This window comes from Aptenodytes patagonicus, chromosome 2 (genome assembly GCF_965638725.1).
Source record: "Aptenodytes patagonicus chromosome 2, bAptPat1.pri.cur, whole genome shotgun sequence".
NCBI lineage: Eukaryota > Metazoa > Chordata > Aves > Sphenisciformes > Spheniscidae > Aptenodytes > Aptenodytes patagonicus.
In genome coordinates, this window is record NC_134950.1 from 107499921 (window position 1) to 107520968 (window position 21048).

Sequence of the window (21048 nt, forward strand, 5' to 3'; positions counted from 1 at the left end):
AACAAATGAAAAAATCCCATCATCCAGTAAAACGTAGTGCACCTGAAATGACAGCATCTAAGTACAAGACAAATGCAGACATAGAATTGAACAACCTACTTCAGAAAACATGAACATTTACTCTCACCAACCTTCCCAGGCCATCTTAACCATTATCATAAAAGAATGACTGACTATAGAGGATTTCATACTAGGTTCTGGGGAGCTAAAGTTAAACTGTATTGGATCATTGGGGAAAATGACCCAGAAATTTCATTTTTAGTTATGTATAACTGAAAGTATGTCTTTCTGTTACATAAAGCCAGGCTAGGGAATAAACCAGAGCACTGAATGCCTGATCATTACCACTGCATAATTCTTATTTTATTATGAGATTCTGTTACGAGAAATCCAGTTAGCTTTGTCTGAGAGAACACCTGAGTTCAGTTTAGGAGATTATTTGCTTCAGGGACCACTGCCATCGGCAATGTGGATGACAGTGTTGCTGGACTGTTTCTTTGCACAGTTCTCAACAGTATTCCAGAAGACCTTGTGCCCTCACATCTCCTTACATACCACACAGAAAGTGTTTGCTATACAAACCTGATTTCCAGAGGCCTATGAAGTAGACTTTTAATCACTCAGGAGTAAATTAATCAGTGTGAGTGCCTGGATGGAGCTCTAAAAGCTCAAATCTCTTTCCTACAGTCAAGAGACTGGCAAGGGTGGTAGTCAAAACAGCATCTTGGGCCACTGTTAAACATTTAGTTCTTTGGCATCTGTCTCTTGCATGACCTAGTGTTCTCCAGCAGTTCCACTGACCTGTTATGATGCAGACTGGCAGAACTCCTGCTCCCAAAGGAAGCGATAGGCTGGCAGACTGGTCAGGGGAAGACTCATAGTCTGCCTGGCACGAACACAAGCAGCAAACAGAGCACAGCAGGATCATTAGTAAGTTAAGATGTAGCACAACCAGGGTGGGCAGCATGTGGTGTAAGTGTGTGCTAACCAAAGTCCTCCTGCAGTCACAGAGTCAGTAACCCTTCCACAGAGCCTGCCTGCAAGTCTACATACTATGCACAGAACATCCTCTGAAGGGAGAGTTGTGTGTACCATGTGCTAAGGAGATGTGAGGATGAGCAAAGGTGTGTGATATAGTCACCAAATTGGAGATTTCTCTAAACAATACTCAGTATTGACTCTGTTTTGTAAGGTGAAGGGAGAAGAGGAAGATTTCAGCTACCTGGATCCAAGCCACTGTGTGCTATTCTGCCTCTAGTCCAGGAATTCTTCTCTGATGCTGTTTCATTTAACAATGTAGAAATATCCTAAGATACTATTTCTCCCTCTGGTCAGCAAAGATACCTTTGCTGAGCTGGATCCCATTAATAGGAGAATGACCATCTGGAAGGTCATCTGTCACTATGCCACTGTATTACTTCACAAGGGCCATTGTAGCTCCAGCTGTTCAGAACATGCTGGGTTTCAGCCCTGTTCTTCACATTTCTGCACAGGGCTGGTATAGGCCCCTAAGAATGCACTATCATGAAATGCAGTGATGATCAATCTGTGAGATAGGCTAACTGAGGATAAAAGGTAAAAATTTTTTGCTGAGCAGGCCCCCATTTTTGTTCCTTTCCACTGCTGATAAGGTCCAAAGCAACATAATGATACTTGCAGTGGCCAAGTGCAGGAGCACAAGTCAGTTTTGGAGCTAACTTAGTAGTAACTCCTTTGGTCTTTAGGCCCAAAAAAGCAGAATACAAGCCCTACAATACTGAGATGCTGATCTTCAAAATGATTCATTCTGATTTCATATGTGGTGTTCCTCATGGAGTAATAACAGATATAGTAATAACAGTATAATCTGGTAATTACAGTAAGTAATGACAGTATAATCCGGTGTTACTTTATTGATGCACCTTACTTTCAGCATCAATTTGATCCTACAAGCTTGTAACCAATGAAATAAAAATTATCAACTAAACCATAATTAAAAAAGGAGGGAGTGGGCACAGGATCCCACAGTAATAGGGATTCCCCTTGTTGATCTTCCTCCTGGTGGCTGGCCAGGAGGTGGTTGACAGCTTAAGTTCTGTTACTTAGGGGGACCTCAGGTAGGGAAGATGTGGATGAATGAAGTAATGAGGGAAGAAGTGCAGTTAGAATCTCAACAAGATGTTCTGGAGTCAGAAGAGGGACCACAGTGTGTTGCATTTGGGTATATGTCCTACTTTCCAGTGCATTCTTTCATTCTAAGGTACAGACAAACCAATTAGCAATTATTGTGCAGCTGGCAATACTCCAACTAGTTTACTCCTCTCTGGGCTATGTCATGCTTGGAAAAACTAGACATGACTCAAAGGTCATTTTGAGTCTTTCAGATAGGGTTAGAAGATATCATGTTAAAGTCTAGGAAATCCCTAAAAACCCGCTGGTGCAAGAGTGGTCTGTAGATGTGTACGGGTTACTCTGCTTGGCGTTCCAGTACTGGACAAGCTTTTCTTTGCAGACACAATGATAGCAAGCTCTAAAGTGCTAAAGAACAGTAGGTTAAATAATTTAAAAATACACCATCAAAGAATGCAGAGGAACTAGAAAACGTCTGGAGAAAGGTAAGGAAACAGTGTAAGACTTCCCTGAATGGAAACAGGATGGTTTCCAGGAGATAATGACAGAGCTGTATACAATTGAGTGCAATGGTATGGATGAATAGGTAAAAAATTCATTGTTTCTTGTAGCACAAATTCTTATAAGTGTCAAATAAATCTGGCAGGTGGCAGACTTGATCCAAGAAAAATGTTTTCCATACAATGTGAAATGGAGCTGTTAACCACTTTGTCCCAGAATGTGGTGAATGCTTGCTATCAGAATAAATTCAGGGGTAAGTGGAAAAGTTCATGGAAGGGAGGGATATTTAAACCACAAATATATCACATCCATTTCAGAGACTGCCTTAGTGAAAATTGCTAGGAAATGTTCTAAAGAAGTATCACTATATAGTAGTGATAGTAGTACAGTTTTGTGCTCTTCAAAGGCTTCTTTTGTTTGATGAGATACCAGGATGAATGATGTTTAACATGACCCAGAATGGCTATAATGGAGCTTCTCTCAGGCCTCTTTCCAATGTGACTCCAACTGTCAAGTCATACGATTTGGAAAAGCATGCGTCTGGGCTGTTTTTCCACACTGCGCCAGGTGACAGGGTGAGAACTGTCTGCCAGATGAAGCAGCAGGTGCTGTTTACAAGACCATAGGGTAAGTAGCACACGCTTCAGATGAGATGAAGCTTTGTGGCCTTTCTTACTCTAATCCTGTCATATATAGGTTGTCAGTAATTAACAACAAGAAAAAACACTGTATTTACATGTGGGCCTGGAGTAAATCATAGAATCATTTAGGTTGGAAAAGATCTTTAAGATCATGGAGTCCAACTGTTAACCTAACACTACCAAGTCCACCACTAAACCATGTCCCTAAGTGCCATGTCTACATGTCTTTTAAATACCTCCAGGGGTGGTGACTCAACCACTTCCCTGGGCAGCCTGTTCCAGTGCTTGACAACCCTTTCAGTGAAAAAATTTTTCCTAATATCCAGTGTAAACCTCCCCTGGTGAAACTTGAGACCATTTCCTCTTGTCCTATTACTGAGGAATGAGGCCACTATGTTGAGCTACAAAATGTATGAGACATGGATGTGTTAGGGAGCCTCAAGTGTGGGATGATTATAAAGTCTCATGCCATAACACAGGTAGGTCTGCTGTAAAAACACATTGCACAGGACAAATAGAACACCCAAAAGTAACAATGGAAGAAGATCTGTGTTAGATTCATCACTGGAGTGATTCCTGAACTGTATTGGGTAGGTAACTATGCTTTCTTTCCCTTTCTGCAGTGAAATCCATGAAAATTAATCACGTCTTTCTCTAACTATTTTGCTTGCCTTCCTATGCTCAGATATCTTTCCAAAGCCTGCAAAATGAAACTTTAAAAATGAATTGTCCTAAATAAATGTTTCTTCCAGAGCAAGAAAGACCTCTTTTAAAAGTCATATATATAAAGTGGTTAAGTTTTTCTGTAGTGAATCAAGCACTTGTGAATTTAGGAGCTGATGAGCTAGTGGAGACTACAAAAACTTTGTATAATAGTTACATACTTTGCATATCGTAAAATACCAGATCTATACACTGAAATGCTAGTGCTAGTAATGTTCCAGCATCCGTTTTACTCATCTGTGAAAGGATCTAACCAAGACAGAGCTGAGATAGATAGTACTCCATTCTGGCTTGAATGTTAGATTGCAAAGCAACTCAGCTAGCCAATGTCACTCTACTCATTCAACAACAGTAAAAATACAGAGCTCCACTTTTTGTTAAGGTGCGTATCAGCTCTTTATTTGTCCATAATGCTCAAATTCCCAAACTCCTCAGGAATGTAGAAGAGCGTGCACTTAATGAAGTGCACCAACTTTCTCTTCCCCCTACTTTATAAAATGCCTCCAAATGCAATGGACCCAGCCTGAAAAAGTATCCATAGTGCAAGCATGCCTGCCTTGAATGATTTAAATGAGAAACTGTACCAAGGAAACCACAGCATGGGAAGAAATGCTTGATTTCATAACACTGAGGGACAGACAACTTTTTGAACACTTGTCAGCCAAAAATCCTAAGGACTGGACGTGTATACCTCTTCTCTGATTCTACTGCCCTTGCCATCTGTAGTCAAGGGATGAGGTGTTACCGACCACAGAGAAGATCTTATAGTTGTAACAAAGACCTAAATAAAGTAGATATTCTGGAGCATTGTAAAATGGATTTTTTGGCTGCATTAGCAATTAAATGGTCTAATGAGAGACATGGTGTGCTGAAGAAACAGCTGAAATAAAACAGCTTTTATTATACAAGAGTAAGCAAGATATTGAGAATATACATAATGATTACCACATTAGATACCTTAAAATAACAGTATTTCCTTCTTTCAAAATAGGGAAAGAATGTATCCATTCTCTGTCGATGTTGACCACAGGAGCGCACTAGCAAAATAAACTTCTTGCCTGTGCTCTTAGTTTCTCTCATTGTTCCTATCTGCCCTGCAGACTTTGACCCTTGGTCTCACAGATATGTTTGCTTAACCGTGCAACTTACTATATCAGGTATATGGGGAGAGAAGATTCCCAAAGCATGCTTCACTGACGTCACCAACTGTTCAAAGTAAAGCTGACCAAACATTCATCAAAAAGCTTCTAAGCCAAGGAGCCTCTAAACAAACTAGCGTAACCAACCTTGATGGAGGATTCTGTATTCTGGTCAGGGTTTTTACACAGGTATGACAGTTTGGAATTTCTCACTCTATTTTATTCTGGAGTAATTGTCTACAGTGCCCATATCTTAACTGATTGAGAGTGGATCCTGAACTTTTGGGCTGATCTTTCATACTCTTGCAGAACGTAATTTTTTGTTTTATAAGGTTTCTCTTTCTTAAAAGAAAGAATCAAAAAAATCCTTTTGGTTAGCTGCTGCAACCTTTCACAATTTCTAGCAAAGTTCTGCTAGCTTACTCAGTTTCCCCTGTACATGTCACTACATGACGAGGCAAGGCAGTAAACAACTGAGCTGCATAATCATCCTACTGCTGGTCTGACAGCCCTCAAAATGGGAGAGATTAAGTAATTCTGAATGTCTTGTACACTTCTGCCTAAGATGTTCTCTTCCCAGTCCTAAATATTAGATTGTTTGTGCCCATGATCTGACTCCCAAAACCAGGATTGGCCCTCCAGGTGCAGGAAACTCTTCAGCTACAAATTTTTTCATGCAAGATGTAAGAGTACCCAGCAAACTCAGTTATCTAGATTTCAAAGAAAAAAAGTCACAATTCATATACAAAGGCACTAAGGTCTATGAAGTTTGGGGAGGGATGTCTGCTTATCCTTCTTTTCCACAGTGTACAGAAATGTACTGTCAGAGAAGGTGAATTAGCCCACGAGTAGTGACGAGAAATCATGGTCATGACAGAGAACGCCAGACAATTACAGCCTTTAAGTAAGAAATAAACAGAATCAGCAGTTCCAAGCATTTCCAAAGCTACTTCTATTGTTCTGGTCTTGATTTGTTGTAAACCACAACCAAGTCTCATTTCTCTGCTTCTTTTTTCTTTTGACATCTATTGAATGCCTTAGTGTGAATGGAGTTTAAACTGCTGTTTATTAGTTTCTGTTGATAGCATGCTTACTAAGCAAAACCTTTTCTGCTTTCATTTCAGAAGCATTACAAATACGTTGTTTCCCTGGGAATAACATTTTAATTTTACAATTTTACCTAACTTGCACTGGAATGAACTTGTAAGCCAGTATGAAGTTATCAGTTGACCAGTTTCCCCCCCCATGCATTCTGAATTCAGATTGCACTTAGTTAATTCTGTTTAACAGTACAGACTTAAATGAAAATAATTCATAACTGTTTGCTTAATAAAAATAAAAATAATAATAAAAAGATACTGAACTAGGCTAGAATTCAGTTTGACTGTTCATCCAATGCTCACAGATGAGACAAATGACAAAGATGGGCTGAAGAGAAGCTGTATTAGCTGCTTGACCCACACAGGAACATGTGTCTTCTCACACATTAATAGAGTGTCTGTAAATCTAAGATATCTTCCACTCAAGTGTCTAAATCAAAAGTTAAAATTATTTTGGCTCCTTGGCACATAATTAATTTCTGTTCTTTGGTAAAGCATGTATTAACGGAATCGAAGAAGTCCTCTCTTGAAAATATAAGCACACCTTTGACTTGACAAACAGGGGCATGAAGAAAGACGTAGGGAAAGGGTGTTTAAATCTTCTTAATTCATGACTGGAGGAAAGTGATAAAAATAACAAGGGATATTTTTACAAGGGATGAAGCTGTGGGTTGAATGTACCAACTTTTCTATACCTCTAAAGTAATCTGAATTCAAATTAAGTGCATTACAAATACATTGCATATGACAACAGATGCCTAGGCCTGTTGATCCTCAGACATGTGCCAATCCCCAGTGCCCCAGTTTATGGGCAACACTGCTTACATTGCCACTTAATAATCAAGAATTCTGTACACTAAAAGAGGGGTTATCTTAGAACTCAGTTTTATATTCATGTCTTTAGCTTTTGCTTGCTACTGTTTTGAGATACTTTTGCAAGTATCTGCAAGTACCTTCGGCTTCTGGAAGGCGATAACGTGAAGAGGATCTGCTTCCCACGGGGCCTCCCAAGTAATACACTAAGCTGCGCAGGGCCCATGCCCCTTCCTGACGGGCCGTGGCGCCTGGGGTGGGGGCGGATGTTTGGGAAACGCCCGCTGTTCGCCTTTTGCCGTCGGTGGGGCCTGCTCGGGCCGGGACTGGCCGAACCGCCAGCGCTCGGCGGCTTGGAGCGGAGAGGCGCGATTTCCTCCCGGACGGGGGCACGCCGGCGGGCTTGGCTCCGGAAGCAGGGACAAAGAAGGGCTGTTCGGGAGCAAGAGGCCGGCCAGGGCGGCCCTGTGCCTCGCCCCCGGGGCGTCCCCGGCACGCCTCGCTCCGGGGCAGCTCCCGCCCGTCTCCTTCTCCCGCCGGCCGGGGCGGGACCGTAGCGGAGCCGCTTTGTCCGTGCCGCCGAGGGGTGCGCGGAATCTTCGCGCCCAGCCTCTGGTCTCCCAGCTCAGCCACCTCCTGTGGGAACCGCTGGTCTCCGAGCTGGCACCGCCTGGCCAGCCTGGTAAGTCCCCGCTCGGTGCTGGGGGGTTTCTTGCCCAGAGCCCCGCTCGGTCTCCTCCTTCCCGCCCGGCTAAGTCTCTTCGGTTTCTGCGAGAAAGGGGCTGGGATCAACAAGTTTTAGAAAAAAGCGTTTTTCCGGCTAGCCGCGTTTCAGACCTGCAAATCTCTGTCACAAAAAGGGATGGCGGGGCTCAAACCGCCCTTTTGTTGATGAAGCAGTTTTAGTTGTTTCCCCAGACAGTGATCTCCAGGGGCTTTTCAAAGATCAGCGGCTTCTTTAAGCCGGGCTTCTTGTAATCGTGCTAGTTAAGACAGTTGTGTTCACACCGAATTGTTAGGCTGTCTCCACTTCTTTCACTGGCACCAACATAGCATCACTGATAGCCATGGTTTCGTGTGAAATACTTAGGAAACTGTTAATTGCACTACGGTACAAAGGCCTTTTGTATGGGAAATACCTTGGAAAAAAGCTCTATTATCATTTTTCTACAAGTATTTTACTAGTGAACGGGAAAACATGTTGCTGCTGCTTTTTTTTGTCACGCCTCCCCCCCCCCCCCCCCCCCCCGTAGTTATTTCAGGATATACCAGCACGCTTTTTTCCCCCCGTGCTCCAAGTGATGCAAAAATGGACTCCAACGATAATATTCAAATATAGCCACATACTATGATGATGATACCACATATACACATGAACAATGTGACCTCCAATCTTTATTCTGCCATAATTTTAGAAAACAAAGTTCTCTTCATACCACAAGCCCCTGAACTGTATACTTTGGGGAATTAGCATCCTGTGTTCTACAAAAACCATTACTCACTGTTAGTTAATATCATTAACTTTTTCTCCCCTTAGAATCATAGAATCATTTAGGTTGGAAAAGATCTTTAAGATCATGGAGTCCAACCATAAACCTAACACTGCCAAGTCCACCACTAAACCATGTCCCTAAGTGCCACATCTACACGTCTTTTAAGTATCTCCAGGGATGGTGACTCAACCACTTTCCTGGGCAGCCTGTTCCAATACTTGACAACCCTTTCAGTGAAGAAATGTTTCCTAATATCCAGTGTAAACCTCCCCTGGTGCAACTTGAGGCCATTTCCTTTCATCCTATCACTTGTTACCTGGGAGAAGAGACCGACACCCACCTCGCTACAACCTCCTTTCAGGTTGTTGTAGAGCGCAATAAGGTCTCCCCTCAGCCTCCTTTTCTCCAGGCTAAACAACCCCAGTTCCCTCAGCCGCTCCTCATAAGACTTGTGCTCTAGACCCTTCACCAGCTTTGTTGCTCTTTTTGGACACCCTTCCTCATGTTTCACATACAGATACAAGGCTATTAGTTCTCATGTTTAACCTACAAAAATCAAGAAATCGGAGCATGCCACATCTTGTTTTTTTCTACATTCTATAACCTAGCTATTTTCGTTTTACTCTTTTCCCCTTTGGCAGATGACCCGGGCTTTCCATCTCATGCCCACAGGTTTGAGTAGATCAGAGCTACCTGTTTTGAAGCTGCTGACCACACACCTTCAACCGGGGGAGGTCCCGGAAGACTGGAGGCTTGCCAATGTGACGCCCATCCACAAGAAGGGCCGGAAGGAGGATCCGGGGAACTACAGGCCTGTCAGCCTGACCTCGGTGCCGGGGAAGATTATGGAGCGGTTCATCTTGAGGGCGCTCACAAGGCATGAGCGGGACAACCAGGGGATCCGGCCTAGCCAGCACGGGTTCATGAGAGGCAGGTCCTGCTTGACCAACCTGATCTCCTTCTATGACCAGGTGACCCGCCTAGTGGATGAGGGAAAGGCTGTGGATGTGGTCTACCTGGACTTCAGCAAGGCCTTTGACACTGTCTCCCACAGCATTCTCCTAGAGAAGCTGGCGGCTCACGGCTTAGACAGGTGGACTCTGCGCTGGGTCAAAAACTGGCTGGATGGCCGGGCCCAGAGAGTTGTGGTGAATGGAGTTACCTCCAGTTGGCGGCTGGTCACGAGCGGTGTTCCCCAGGGCTCAGTACTGGGGCCGGTCTTGTTCAATATCTTTATTGATGATCTGGATGAGGGGATTGAGTGCACCCTCAGTAAGTTTGCAGACGACACCAAGTTGGGTGGGAGTGTTGATCTGCTCGAGGGTAGGAAGGCTCTGCAGAGGGACCTGGACAGGCTGGATCGATGGGCCCAGACCAACTGTATGAGGTTCAACAAGGACAAGTGCCGGGTCCTGCACTTCGGCCACAACAACCCCATGCAGCGCTACAGGCTTGGGGAAGAGTGGCTGGAAAGCTGCCCAGCAGAGAAGGACCTGGGGGTGTTGGTCGACAGCCGGCTGAACATGAGCCGGCAGTGTGCCCAGGCGGCCAAGAAGGCCAATGGCATCCTGGCTTGTATCAGAAATAGTGTGGCCAGCAGGAGTAGGGAAGTGATCGTGCCCCTGTACTCGGCCCTGGTGAGGCCGCACCTCGAATACTGTGTTCAGTTTTGGGCCCCTCACTACAAGAAGGACGTTGAGGTGCTGGAGCGTGTCCAGAGAAGGGCAACGAGGCTGGTGAGGGGTCTGGAGAACAAGTCTTATGAGGAGCGGCTGAGGGAACTGGGACTGTTCAGCCTGGAGAAAAGGAGGCTGAGGGGAGACCTCATCGCTCTCTACAACTACCTGAAAGGAGGTTGTGGCGAGGTGGGTGTTGGTCTTTTCTCTGAAGTAACAAGTGATAGGACGAGAGGAAATGGCCTCAAGTTGCGGCAGGGGAGGTTTAGATTGGATGTAAGGAAAAATTTCTTTACTGAAAGAGTGGTGAAACATTGGAACAGGCTGCCCAGGGAAGTGGTGGAGTCCCCATCCCTGGAGGTTTTTAAAAGACGTGTAGATGAGGCGCTTAGGGACATGGTTTAGTGGGCATGGTGGTGTTGGGTTGACGGTTGGACTCGATGATCTTGGAGGTCTTTTCCAACCTCAATGATTCTATGATTCTATGATTCTAACCAGTATAAATAGATAATATATTTTTAAGCAGCAGACCAGGATGTTAATAATTTACTCAGCTCTCACTAAAACACCACAGCTCCTTCTGACACGAGACTTTTCTGCACTGCAAGAATTTCTTCTCTCCCTGAAGCTTTTGCATTCCGCAGTTCATTCTAGACTCTCCTTGTCTTGCTGAGACTTGATAGCAATGAAACTTTATTAGTCACAGCACTTCATTCTGTATTCTGAAGTGATGCAATCATGAGACAATCACTTTTTCCCCCCTCTTTTATACCCTTTCTCATTCGGATTTTTCAGTTTTTAAAGCCTCTTTCCAGGTACCAAGTAATAAGGGATCCTATATATGCGATTGCCTTCATTCAAATTATCTATGTTTTAAACACCTTTTATTTTTAGTGACTTCTAACTACTTGGAAGGTGCCTACAGAATACACTTTTAAAAACAATCTTAAGTTTGAACTGATAAATTACAGCTGAGCTTAAAGATTTGGTATATACAGATTAATTCAAAGGACTAAGCAAAACCTGCCAGAACTTATGGATTTTGTATTGCAAAGCTAGTTAGCGCTACTTTCTGCACAGTTTATTGTACCATTCCGTAACAAATGCACTGCTAAAAAGCCAAGAGAATTCTTAGAGAAATTGGAAAACTGGTGAATTATGGGCAGGATCTCTCTTCCCCCAGTTTCTAAAACACAGATCTAACTAACCTAAAAGGAAAGAAGGGAAGAGACAAACAAACCCTTATTCGCTCTACTCTCTAATTTCCTATCACAGACCACACTTATTTGTGGAGTATCTCTAACCGTTACAACTTGAGGAAAGTAAAATTTAAAAGGAAATTATTAATTTCACTTTGTGTACAGTCTACCCATTCCATTTCAAGGGGGTAATTCTATGAATTTTGGAAGGTTAGAAGATTTTAGATACTAGTTATCACTGAGTGTTCTTTAATGATTTCCTTCTTCAAATTAGCACAGGAAAACAGAATCATGCACAATTGTCAGTTTTATTGTTTTGCTTTCACAGTAAGACCTAGTAGTTTTAGCTTAAACCAATCTTGCCAGCCTGTTATAAAAAAACTTAAGACAACAACAACAACAATAAAACTTTTGTGATGGAGTTACTCCTTGAAGTCTTTAGCCATGTTTCTTTTATTACTAAAGAAATGTTATATTTGTAAAATGAAAGGTCCTTCTTTGTGGTCTGAGTGTGCTGCTTTGGTGTGCCCATAATGTTCAGTGACTGAGAGACAAATGGGTATGATCTGAATGACCTGAAACACTATCTTTCATTCTTGGAAGTAATCACAAGTGGTAAGTAGTTGCAAAAGCGTGAAAGACAGAACAGAGGTATCCATATTGTGAAAAGTCAGGTTAATGGAATGAGACACAAGGCTAGGACCTGTAAGAAGTAATTATATATTACTCATTCTGTTCCTTGGTGTGGAGAGGGAGGATCTTAATTTTAGTATAAAAGTTATCTTCCATGTGCTGGTTTGCAAACAGCTTTTTTAAAACTTACAAAGTTACTTCTTACATGATAAAGTGCCTCTGGTTTTTGAACAGTAGTGTTGAATCCCTTTTTTCACAACAGGTTTAACTTTGTTGCTGAATTCTTAAAAAAAAAAAAAAATAAATAAACAGGGTGAATAGTCTAAAAGAACACATTTTATTTTCCTTCTCTAAAAAGTAGAACTTCATAGACTAATTTGATATATGTTTTTGGAATCAGTCTATATTGTGATGCAAATCTGTTTCTGCTCTACGTAGTTGGCACTTTAAGAGGCTGTTACGTGTTTGGTACATGTCTTTTATGTCATAAAATAGTAAAAACTTTAATGAAGGGTGAAATTTAGCTGTCCCTGACCAGATGGAAATGTGATACGTGTAAACATAACATGTTACATAGTTTAAACAGTTTGAAAGTGCTATTGCCTTTGTCACTTAGGTATGCAAGCAGAGGAAACCAGTCTTACGTGCAAATAGTGTTTGTTGAGACTGCAGAGGTGGACTGACAGAACAATTTTAGAATAACTAAATTTTCAGTGGTGGATTCCAGATGTGATACGGAGTTATTTTCTTTTCTATGTTCTAACATCAAGCTTCTAGCTGAAAAATGTAAAATAAATCTGATTAGCTTTGGTGCTTTCACATAAGAGAAAGGAAAAAAAATTAACTAATGTATAGCCAAATTGGTCAGATTATAGACTGCGTAACTGGATTATAAGGCTGGACGAACTTCTCAGCTGAAGGTTTGTGATGTATTAATAGTACAAAGTCCAACTTGCTACCAGTTACTAGTTGGTGTCCCTCAAAGGTTGATACTGGGGCGAGTATTGTTTAACATTTTATTAACAACCTGGACACTGAGACCAAGAGTACCTTCAGCAAGTCCACAGATGATAGCAAATTGGCAAGGTGTGGTTGATATACAGGAGGGCAGGGCTGCTATTCACAGGGCCCTGGACAGGCTGGGAAGAGGGCTGGCAGGAAGAGACCTCATAAAATTCTGTATGGGCATGTTAGAGAGTCTTGCATCTGGAATGGAATAACCATAACAGACTGGGCACTGACTGGGTAGAAAGCAGCTCTGAGGAAAGATCTGAGGGATTCTGATGAACCCAGGGTTGACTGTGAGTCAGCAGTGTGCCTGTGCAGCAGAGAAGGTCAACCCCCAGCAGCTTGGAGGAAGTGGTTCTTCCCTTCTCTTTGGCACTTGTGAGACTTCTGTAACACTGGAGTACAGTGTCCTATTCTGTGCTCCTTAGTACAAGAAAGATACTGACAAACTGGGGTGAGACCATGATGGACCACAAAGATTTTAGGGGGCTGGAGGACACAACCCATGAGGGTAAGCTGAGCATTGGATTTGTTCTGCCATAAGAAGAGAAGGTGAAAGGCCGATCTTGTATTTGTCTACAGCTATCTGACAGGAGAGTGTTGAGAAGATGGAGCCAGACTCTTCTTGGAGCTGCACAGTGATAGGACAAGATGCAATAGACACGAGTTTGAACCTGGAAAAAATCTGATTCGGTGTAAGGATTCTGTGCCGCCGCCCCACACCCCCCCCCATAAAGGAGGTCAAATATTGGAATGTGTTACTCGGAGATGTTGGGGAATATTCATCCTTGGAGATAATGCAGAGCTTGATGAGCCAAGGCCCTGAAGAACCTGATCTGATTGGTCTAGTTCTGAGTAGGGGGTTGGAGGTACTTTCCAACCTCAGTTATTCTGTGATTAACTGGAAAACTGGTATAAGTAAGACATTAAGTAACATAAGTACCATTTGAATTCAGCATTAAGCAACTGAAATGCCAGGGGAGGATTCTGGAGTTTATGTGAAGAAGTCCCATCTGGATTGTGTTGTGGCATAAAGAATTTGTGATCTTGTATTACAGCTATGACTGATCTTACTTTGAGGCCAAAATGCTAATTCTTGGATCAAAAATACTCTAAAACAGTAGGAAACCAGATGGTATTCCCTCAGCTGTGTCCGGAATACCTGCTGCAAAGAAATGTTCTTTCTAATCTTTAGAGAAGTTGGCATCTGTGATAGTCTCAGCTCTACTGCTGAGGTACATCTTACATTTTGGAGTTCAGTGCGTTTATCCATATATCAGAAGCGGGGGGGGGGACGACACCAAAACAAAACCAGCAAACCTGACATTCCAGAAAAACCTAGGCAGATTCCATATCCAATGTGTTATGAGGTGAAACTGTGCCTGTTCTCATAGACAGTAGAAATTCTTACAACCCACACCTGGCAGAGAAGCTCAGTATCTCCTTCAGAAAGGTTATTTCAGCAGCCCAGAAGAATTGACACAGTCATATGCAGTGTCAGAGTCACCAAAGCAGAATGTTTCTGTTTGATCTCAGAACTCCTATTGCTCAACTAGACTGTTCGTAAGCTACATCTTGTTGTACCTGTCCTCATGGTTTTTGTCACAGGCCTTCCTCAGTGGGCACTTGTACTAAAACACTGTGTAAAAAACAGCCTGTATTACGTATAGAGAAGCTACTAAGCTATAGAGAAATGAAAACTGACGCTGCTTAAGGTGTTAGCTGCCCCTCAAGCTACTGATCACCAGTTAAACGAGAGAACCTGCAGGCATGTATAGCTGTACTGTAAATGAGCAACATTATTTGTTGTATGACACACAGCAAGAATCACACCAGGCAGTTACCCTTCCTAGGGACAGGAGGATGAGGAGGGAAAAAAGATTTTTTTTTAACATCTCTTCAGCTTATCTTTTTCAGCAAAAGTTCATGATAGAATGGGAAAACAAAGAATACAGATTGAGTCATTTTTTGATCAAACAACCAAATGCTCTCTAATGCTTCCCAGTATGGGGACAGCATAGTGGGTCTTTTTTTTTTTACTGTCAGTGAGTTGTGTGTGAATTCACTATAGGGTTTTATTGCTACAGGTACTCCTTAGAAATTGCAATCTCTTCTAGACATAAAGTGCTTAATGCTGAAAAAATTTTTAAATATAAATGCGTTTTGACAGGACAGCATACTGTGAAATGGGGGAATAATTTGTCTGTGAGGAGAAGTGCTGCATCTTTATTGATGTGGACTCAAGACTGCTCCATCTAAGATGTTAAGTTCCATCTTCCTGAAATTTTTTTTGCGTCCCCGGTGTAGGAAATATCTACGAAGTGAAAGCCTTACTGAGAAAGTATTTAAACTAAACTTGATCTAGTCAGTCTGTTTTGCTAAGTATTTATAAAATGCCTGCTTACCACTACAGATGGAAGTTTACAGAGGTCTATTCAGTGGCTCACACAGAGCTCAGACATTCTGGTTGGGATGGTGTAAAATGGTGAAAGGTCTGTAGTCTGGCAAGGTCACAACCATTGAACCACCAAAGGATTTGGGAAACGGGCTGACGTCTTACAAATACTGATATATTTCAGTACTGTGCAGGTCCTCCCCTGTTGCTTCTGCCCTCTTGTCTGTTGTTTCTTTGGTGAATTCTCCTGGGATTTCCCACTGAACTATTCTCAAGCATTGCAGACAGGTTATTCTTGTGACCAATCCAGTAAGTGGCCTGAAATTGCTCACTACCATCTCAGAGAACGGAGTCACAATTGCTGATGATTGTCAGATATTTTTTCTGAGAACAGAATGACAAAAGTTTACGAAGGAAGAAGTCTATTGACTCTTAACAGCCTTCTTGTTTTCAGGGAGGCTCAGACTTTTTCTTTGAGGTGCTGAGTGTTGAGGAACTGGACCATCACATTACTAGATCATCCCAGAGTGGGTGTGAAGCTGCATTAGCAGCAGTAGTTTGTGCTGTGCCACTTATCTGCTGGCAGGCTGTTGACCAAGTGGTGGCATTGTCATGGCTGTCATCCATTTCTGAAGTAAAAGAGGTTACCACTGTTTATTGGCTGACTTTGTTAATTTTAGGGAGAAAATAAATCATGGCTGCAGGTAGGCAGGAGGCTGTTTGGCTCGATAAGCCTTCTCTTAGGTGGGAAGTTGGTAAAAGAGCTAAAGGAATATGTGTTAGTTATACCGCAATACTGAAGAGACATACGGTTTTCTTTGTCAAAGCAAAGTAGCTAAATGTTCTGCAGACTGGACATTCCATAGGTAAAAGGAATCCTTGAAGCTGTGTGTACAGGGGTGGAATGGATAAGGAAGTTATGCTGAAATCAGCTACTGCAGTTAGGTGAAAAGACTGAGTTCAATTAGCGGACACAGTGAGGAAGACTATCGATGTCCAGAGGACCCTGGAAGACCACCAATGAACATAAGAGCGCATGCGTTAAAGACTTTTGCATATGTTAATGAGTTCCAAGAAATAACATGAATATGCTAATCATTTCTCAGAAATCTAATGAATATGTATATTCTGATTGTACATAACTCCCATAGTTGAGCAGCCCGGTGCGCACACTAGGTGGAGCGATCCCCTGTGCGCCCGGTGCCGCAATAAAGAATGCCTGCTTTCTAAAACTCCAAATTGAGTCTTAGAGAGTTTTTTGTCTGCCGACTTACAGTAACAGTTTTGGCGACCCAGGTGGGACACTGCTCTTGAGCCTCGACGGATCCTGGGATCGTGGAACCTCAGCCGGCACTGAGGGATTCTCGGAGAGGACTTCTCCCGATCCCCGGACCGAAGAGCCCCTGAGCGAAGAACACTGCTTTGTGAGTAATAAGGCATTCTTTTTGGAAATTTTGGAAGGGGTTAGAGTCCCCACTCAAAGGGGTTAGAGTCCCCGCTACCTGCCTGTCAGACGCAGCGAAAGCTCCGCAGGGTTGGGTATAAGACCTGGGCTAGGGGTTAGAGTCCCCACTAGGGGTTAGAGTCCCCACTAGGGGTTAGAGTCCCCGTTCAAGATAAACATTAAGAGCAACCGCGGTAACAATTATTGTAAATACTTGTCTATTATTGTAAGTATTTGTTTCGTATAGTAGTTATTTGTATTATTGTTGCTGTACAAAAGGCTCGTCTGTGTGTGATTTTATTATTGTAAGTATTTGTTTGTAGTTATTTGTATTGTTGTTGTTGTACGAAAGATTTGTTTGTGTGATTCCCTGTATATAAAATGGGTGCTGGATCATCCGCCGGATCATCCACTGGTGGGGGAATTTTAAAGAAATCACCTTTGGGTTGTATTTTAAAGTATTGGAAACAAATTGCAGGATCCTCTGGTGGGGTCGCAAAAAGGGATGATCTAATTAAGTATTGTAATCAATGGTGGCCACTATACAAACTAGAAGATGGAGAAAAGTGGCCAAGGAATGGTACTTTGAATTATAATACTCTGTTACAACTAATGCTGTTTCTAAGGAGAGAAGGAAAATGGGATGAGGTATTGTATGCTGATACGTTCTTTACATTAAGGCAGCATCCTGAGTGGTAAAAGGAGCGGGGAATTAATTTGGCCCCAACTGATCCTCTGGTATTGGCATTGGAAAAGGAGAAGCGAAAGAGAAAAAGGGAAAGGGTTAAAGAGGTGTTGTCTGGCATGCAGTATTGGACACAGATATTTGAAGTTGACCCAGAATGAGCAGGAAGAGGATTTAGAGATGTTAGTGGCTCCAGGGTTGAGGCAGAGGCCTCAGAACCATGAACTTGAACCCTTAGGGGCAGAGGGTGGATTGGACAATGAGCCCAAGAGAGATGCTGCAGGGGCCACACCGGTGGCAAGGAGAACTCGTAACCAACGGGGAACCGTGTTGCAAGCTCTGTTGAGACAAGCAGTAGGGAATGATGGTCCGGTTGTAGTGAAAGTGCCTTTTTTGATTACAGATTTAAATAACTGGAAAGCAGCTGCCGGTAGTTATAGGGATGATTCCGATCGAGTGGCTAGTGCTTTTGAAATGATAAAACCTCAGAATCCAGATTGGAAAGATATTGAAGTTATCATGCAAGTATTGTTTGATAGTACAGAGAGGGAGATGATTCGTAAAAGGACAAGGACTCAGGTTGAAGCCCAAATAGCGGCAGGGACATTACAAGGACAATTGGAACATCATTTTCCCTCGGCAGATCCTGGCTGGGATCCTAATGATAATGGGCAGAAATTGTTATTGACACAATATCAGAGGTGGGTTTGTTTGGTATAAGAAATGCTATACCAAAAGCGATACATTGGTCAAAATTATATGAGAATTAAGCAGGATAGAAAGGAGTCTCCCGCTGATTTCCTAAATAAATTGAAAGAAGCTACTCGGAAGTATACCACTCTGGATCCTGAATCAGAGGAAGGAAAGAATCAGTTAGCAACTTTGTTTATCGGGCAGTCTGCTGATTGTATCCGAAGAAAGCTGCAGAAATTACAAGGGCTAGATGCCCGGGACCTGGGAAAATTGTTGGATGTGGCTTGGGTGGTTTATAGGAACAGAGATCAGCAGAAAGAAAAGGGAAATGCTAGACTGATTGCAGTACTAGGAGGAACTTACGGACCTCGAGAAGGACCCAGGGGAGGATTTAGAGGCGGTTATCAAGGAAGAGGACATGGTAGAGGATTCCCAAGGTTCCCAATAGGAGAGACACAGTGTGTTTATTGTAAAAGAAAGGGACACTGGAAACGAGAGTGCCCATTTTTGCAGAAATTGGGGGAACAAGACACTCCTGTGTTAGCTGTAGAGGCGAGAGACTGAAAAAGACCGGAGGAATCTTCCCCAGCAGAACCTCGGGTTAAAATTAAGCTGGGGGAAGATGAAACTGAAATAGAATGTTTAGTCGATACAGGGGCCACTTATTTGGTTTTGAACACAAAGAAACATGAGTTAGGATATGATACTGTGAGAATTATTGGTGCGACAGGAAAGCCAGAGACACAACCTTTTTTTAAACCCTTAAAATTTAAAATTGGAAAACAATGGGTAACGCATCTACCAGGTGCACCAAAACCTTTAATAGGCCGAGATTTATTAGAAAAATTAGAAGCTGGAATAAAGTTCAAAAATGGAGAAATAGAAGTGTCAATGCCTGAATCTAAATTTGTCCAAGCTTCAATATTATTATTGCAGGAAATTGAGCAGGTGGAAGGAAAAATCCTGGCTGAAGTTGAGAATGCAGTGATTCCTGTCGTTTGGGCAGGAGAAATACCCGGAAAATCAAAGAGGGCTGAACCCATAAGGATAGACCTTATACCAGGATCAGCACTGGTAAGACTGAAACAGTATCCCTTAAAGTTAGAAGCTAAACTTGGGTTGGTACCTATTATACAGAAATTTTTAGAATATGGGTTATTAAGAGAATGTGAATCTAAGTATAATACTCCGATTTTACCTGTTAAGAAAGCTGACAGGAAATCTTATAGGTTAGTCCAGGATTTGAGAGCAGTGAATCAAATTGTCCAGGATATACACCCAGTGGTAGCAAACCCGTACACACTATTAACTGCTCTCACTGAAGATCAGGGATGGTTTACAGTCTTAGATTTAAAAGATGCCTTTTTCTGCATCCCACTTGACTCCGGAAGTCAGGAATTGTTCGCCTTTGAGTGGGAAAACCCTGAGATGGGAAGAAGGACTCAGTATACCTGGACAGTATTACCACAAGGATTCAAAAATAGTCCAATGATTTTTGGAAATCAACTAGCAAAAGAGTTAGAATTATGGAGGCAAAATAATAGAAATGGAGTAATGTTACAATATGGTGATGACATACTATTAGCCAGGAACTCCAGAGAAGAATGCTTGGAACTGACAATTAGTTTATTAAACTTCCTCGGACTAAGCAGTTATCGAGTGTCAAAAGGGAAGGCTCAAATTGCACAAGAAACTGTAACATATTTAGGCTTTGAAATTCTGAAAGGACAGAGACAGTTAAGCAATGAAAGGAAAGAAGCTATTTGTCAACTTCCAGAACCTCGAAACGTTCATGAATTGAGAACCTTTCTAGGAATAGTGGGATGGTGTCGCTTATGGATTGCTAATTACGGACTGATGGTAAAACCCTTATATGAGTTACTGAAATCATCGAAAGGTCCCCTGCAATGGACAAATGAAAGTTGGAATGCATATATTCAACTTAAAAGAGCCTTGATGAAAGCCCCAGCCTTAGGGCTGCCTAATTTAGAAAAGCCTTTTGAACTATTCACTTATGAAAGACAAGCAGTGGCCTTAGGTGTTTTAACCCAGCGCTTGGGAGAATGTAGACGAGCAGTGGCATATATTTCCGAGCAATTGGATCCAGTAAGCCAGGGATGGCCCGGATGTTTAAGAGCAATGGCTGCAATGGTATTGTTAATACAAGAGGCTCGGAAGCTCACCATGGGACAGAAAATAACTGTTTATGTTCCACACATGGTAACTACAGTATTGGACCAAAAGGGTGGACATTGGTTGTCTCCTCGTAGAATGCTAAAATATCAAGTGGTACTAATAGAACCAGATGATGTGACCTTAAAGACTACTGCCGTAATCAATCCTGCTACGTTCCTCTCAGCTCGACAAGAAGAAGGTAAACTTGAACATGACTGCCTGCAAACCATTGAAGAAGTCTATTCAAGCAGGCCCGACTTGAAGGACGTTCCCTTGCAGAATCCAGATTGGGAACTATACATGGACGGCAGCAGTTTTATGAAAGAAGGAAAGCGAGTATCAGGGTATGCAGTTACCACTGTCGAGACAGTGATAGAGGCACAAGCATTGCCCACTTAAACATCTGCCCAAAAGGCTGAATTGATTGCCCTCACTCAGGCTTTGCAGTTAAGTAAAGACAAGCGCGTAAATATTTGGACTGATTCGAAATATGCTTTTGGAATAGTGCATGCGCATGGAGCGATCTGGAAAGAAAGAGGACTATTGTCCGCACAAGGGGCAGAGGTGAAACATAAGGAAGAAATTTTGAGTTTATTAGAAAGTGTAAAAGCCCCTGCTGCT

General features: G+C 42.5%; 1 protein-coding gene across 1 annotated transcript in view; it reads left to right on the plus strand.

Moving 5' to 3' along the window:
- Positions 1 to 3059: 3059 nt before the first annotated feature.
- PLEKHG4B (pleckstrin homology and RhoGEF domain containing G4B) overlaps positions 3060 to 21048 on the plus strand; it is a 42413-nt gene continuing 24424 nt past the window's right edge. The window contains exons 1-2 of the mRNA XM_076332101.1: positions 3060 to 3185; positions 7584 to 7708. Of these exons, the coding sequence (XP_076188216.1) occupies positions 3060 to 3185; positions 7584 to 7708 (251 nt within the window). The remainder of the gene's footprint in view (positions 3186 to 7583; positions 7709 to 21048) is intronic.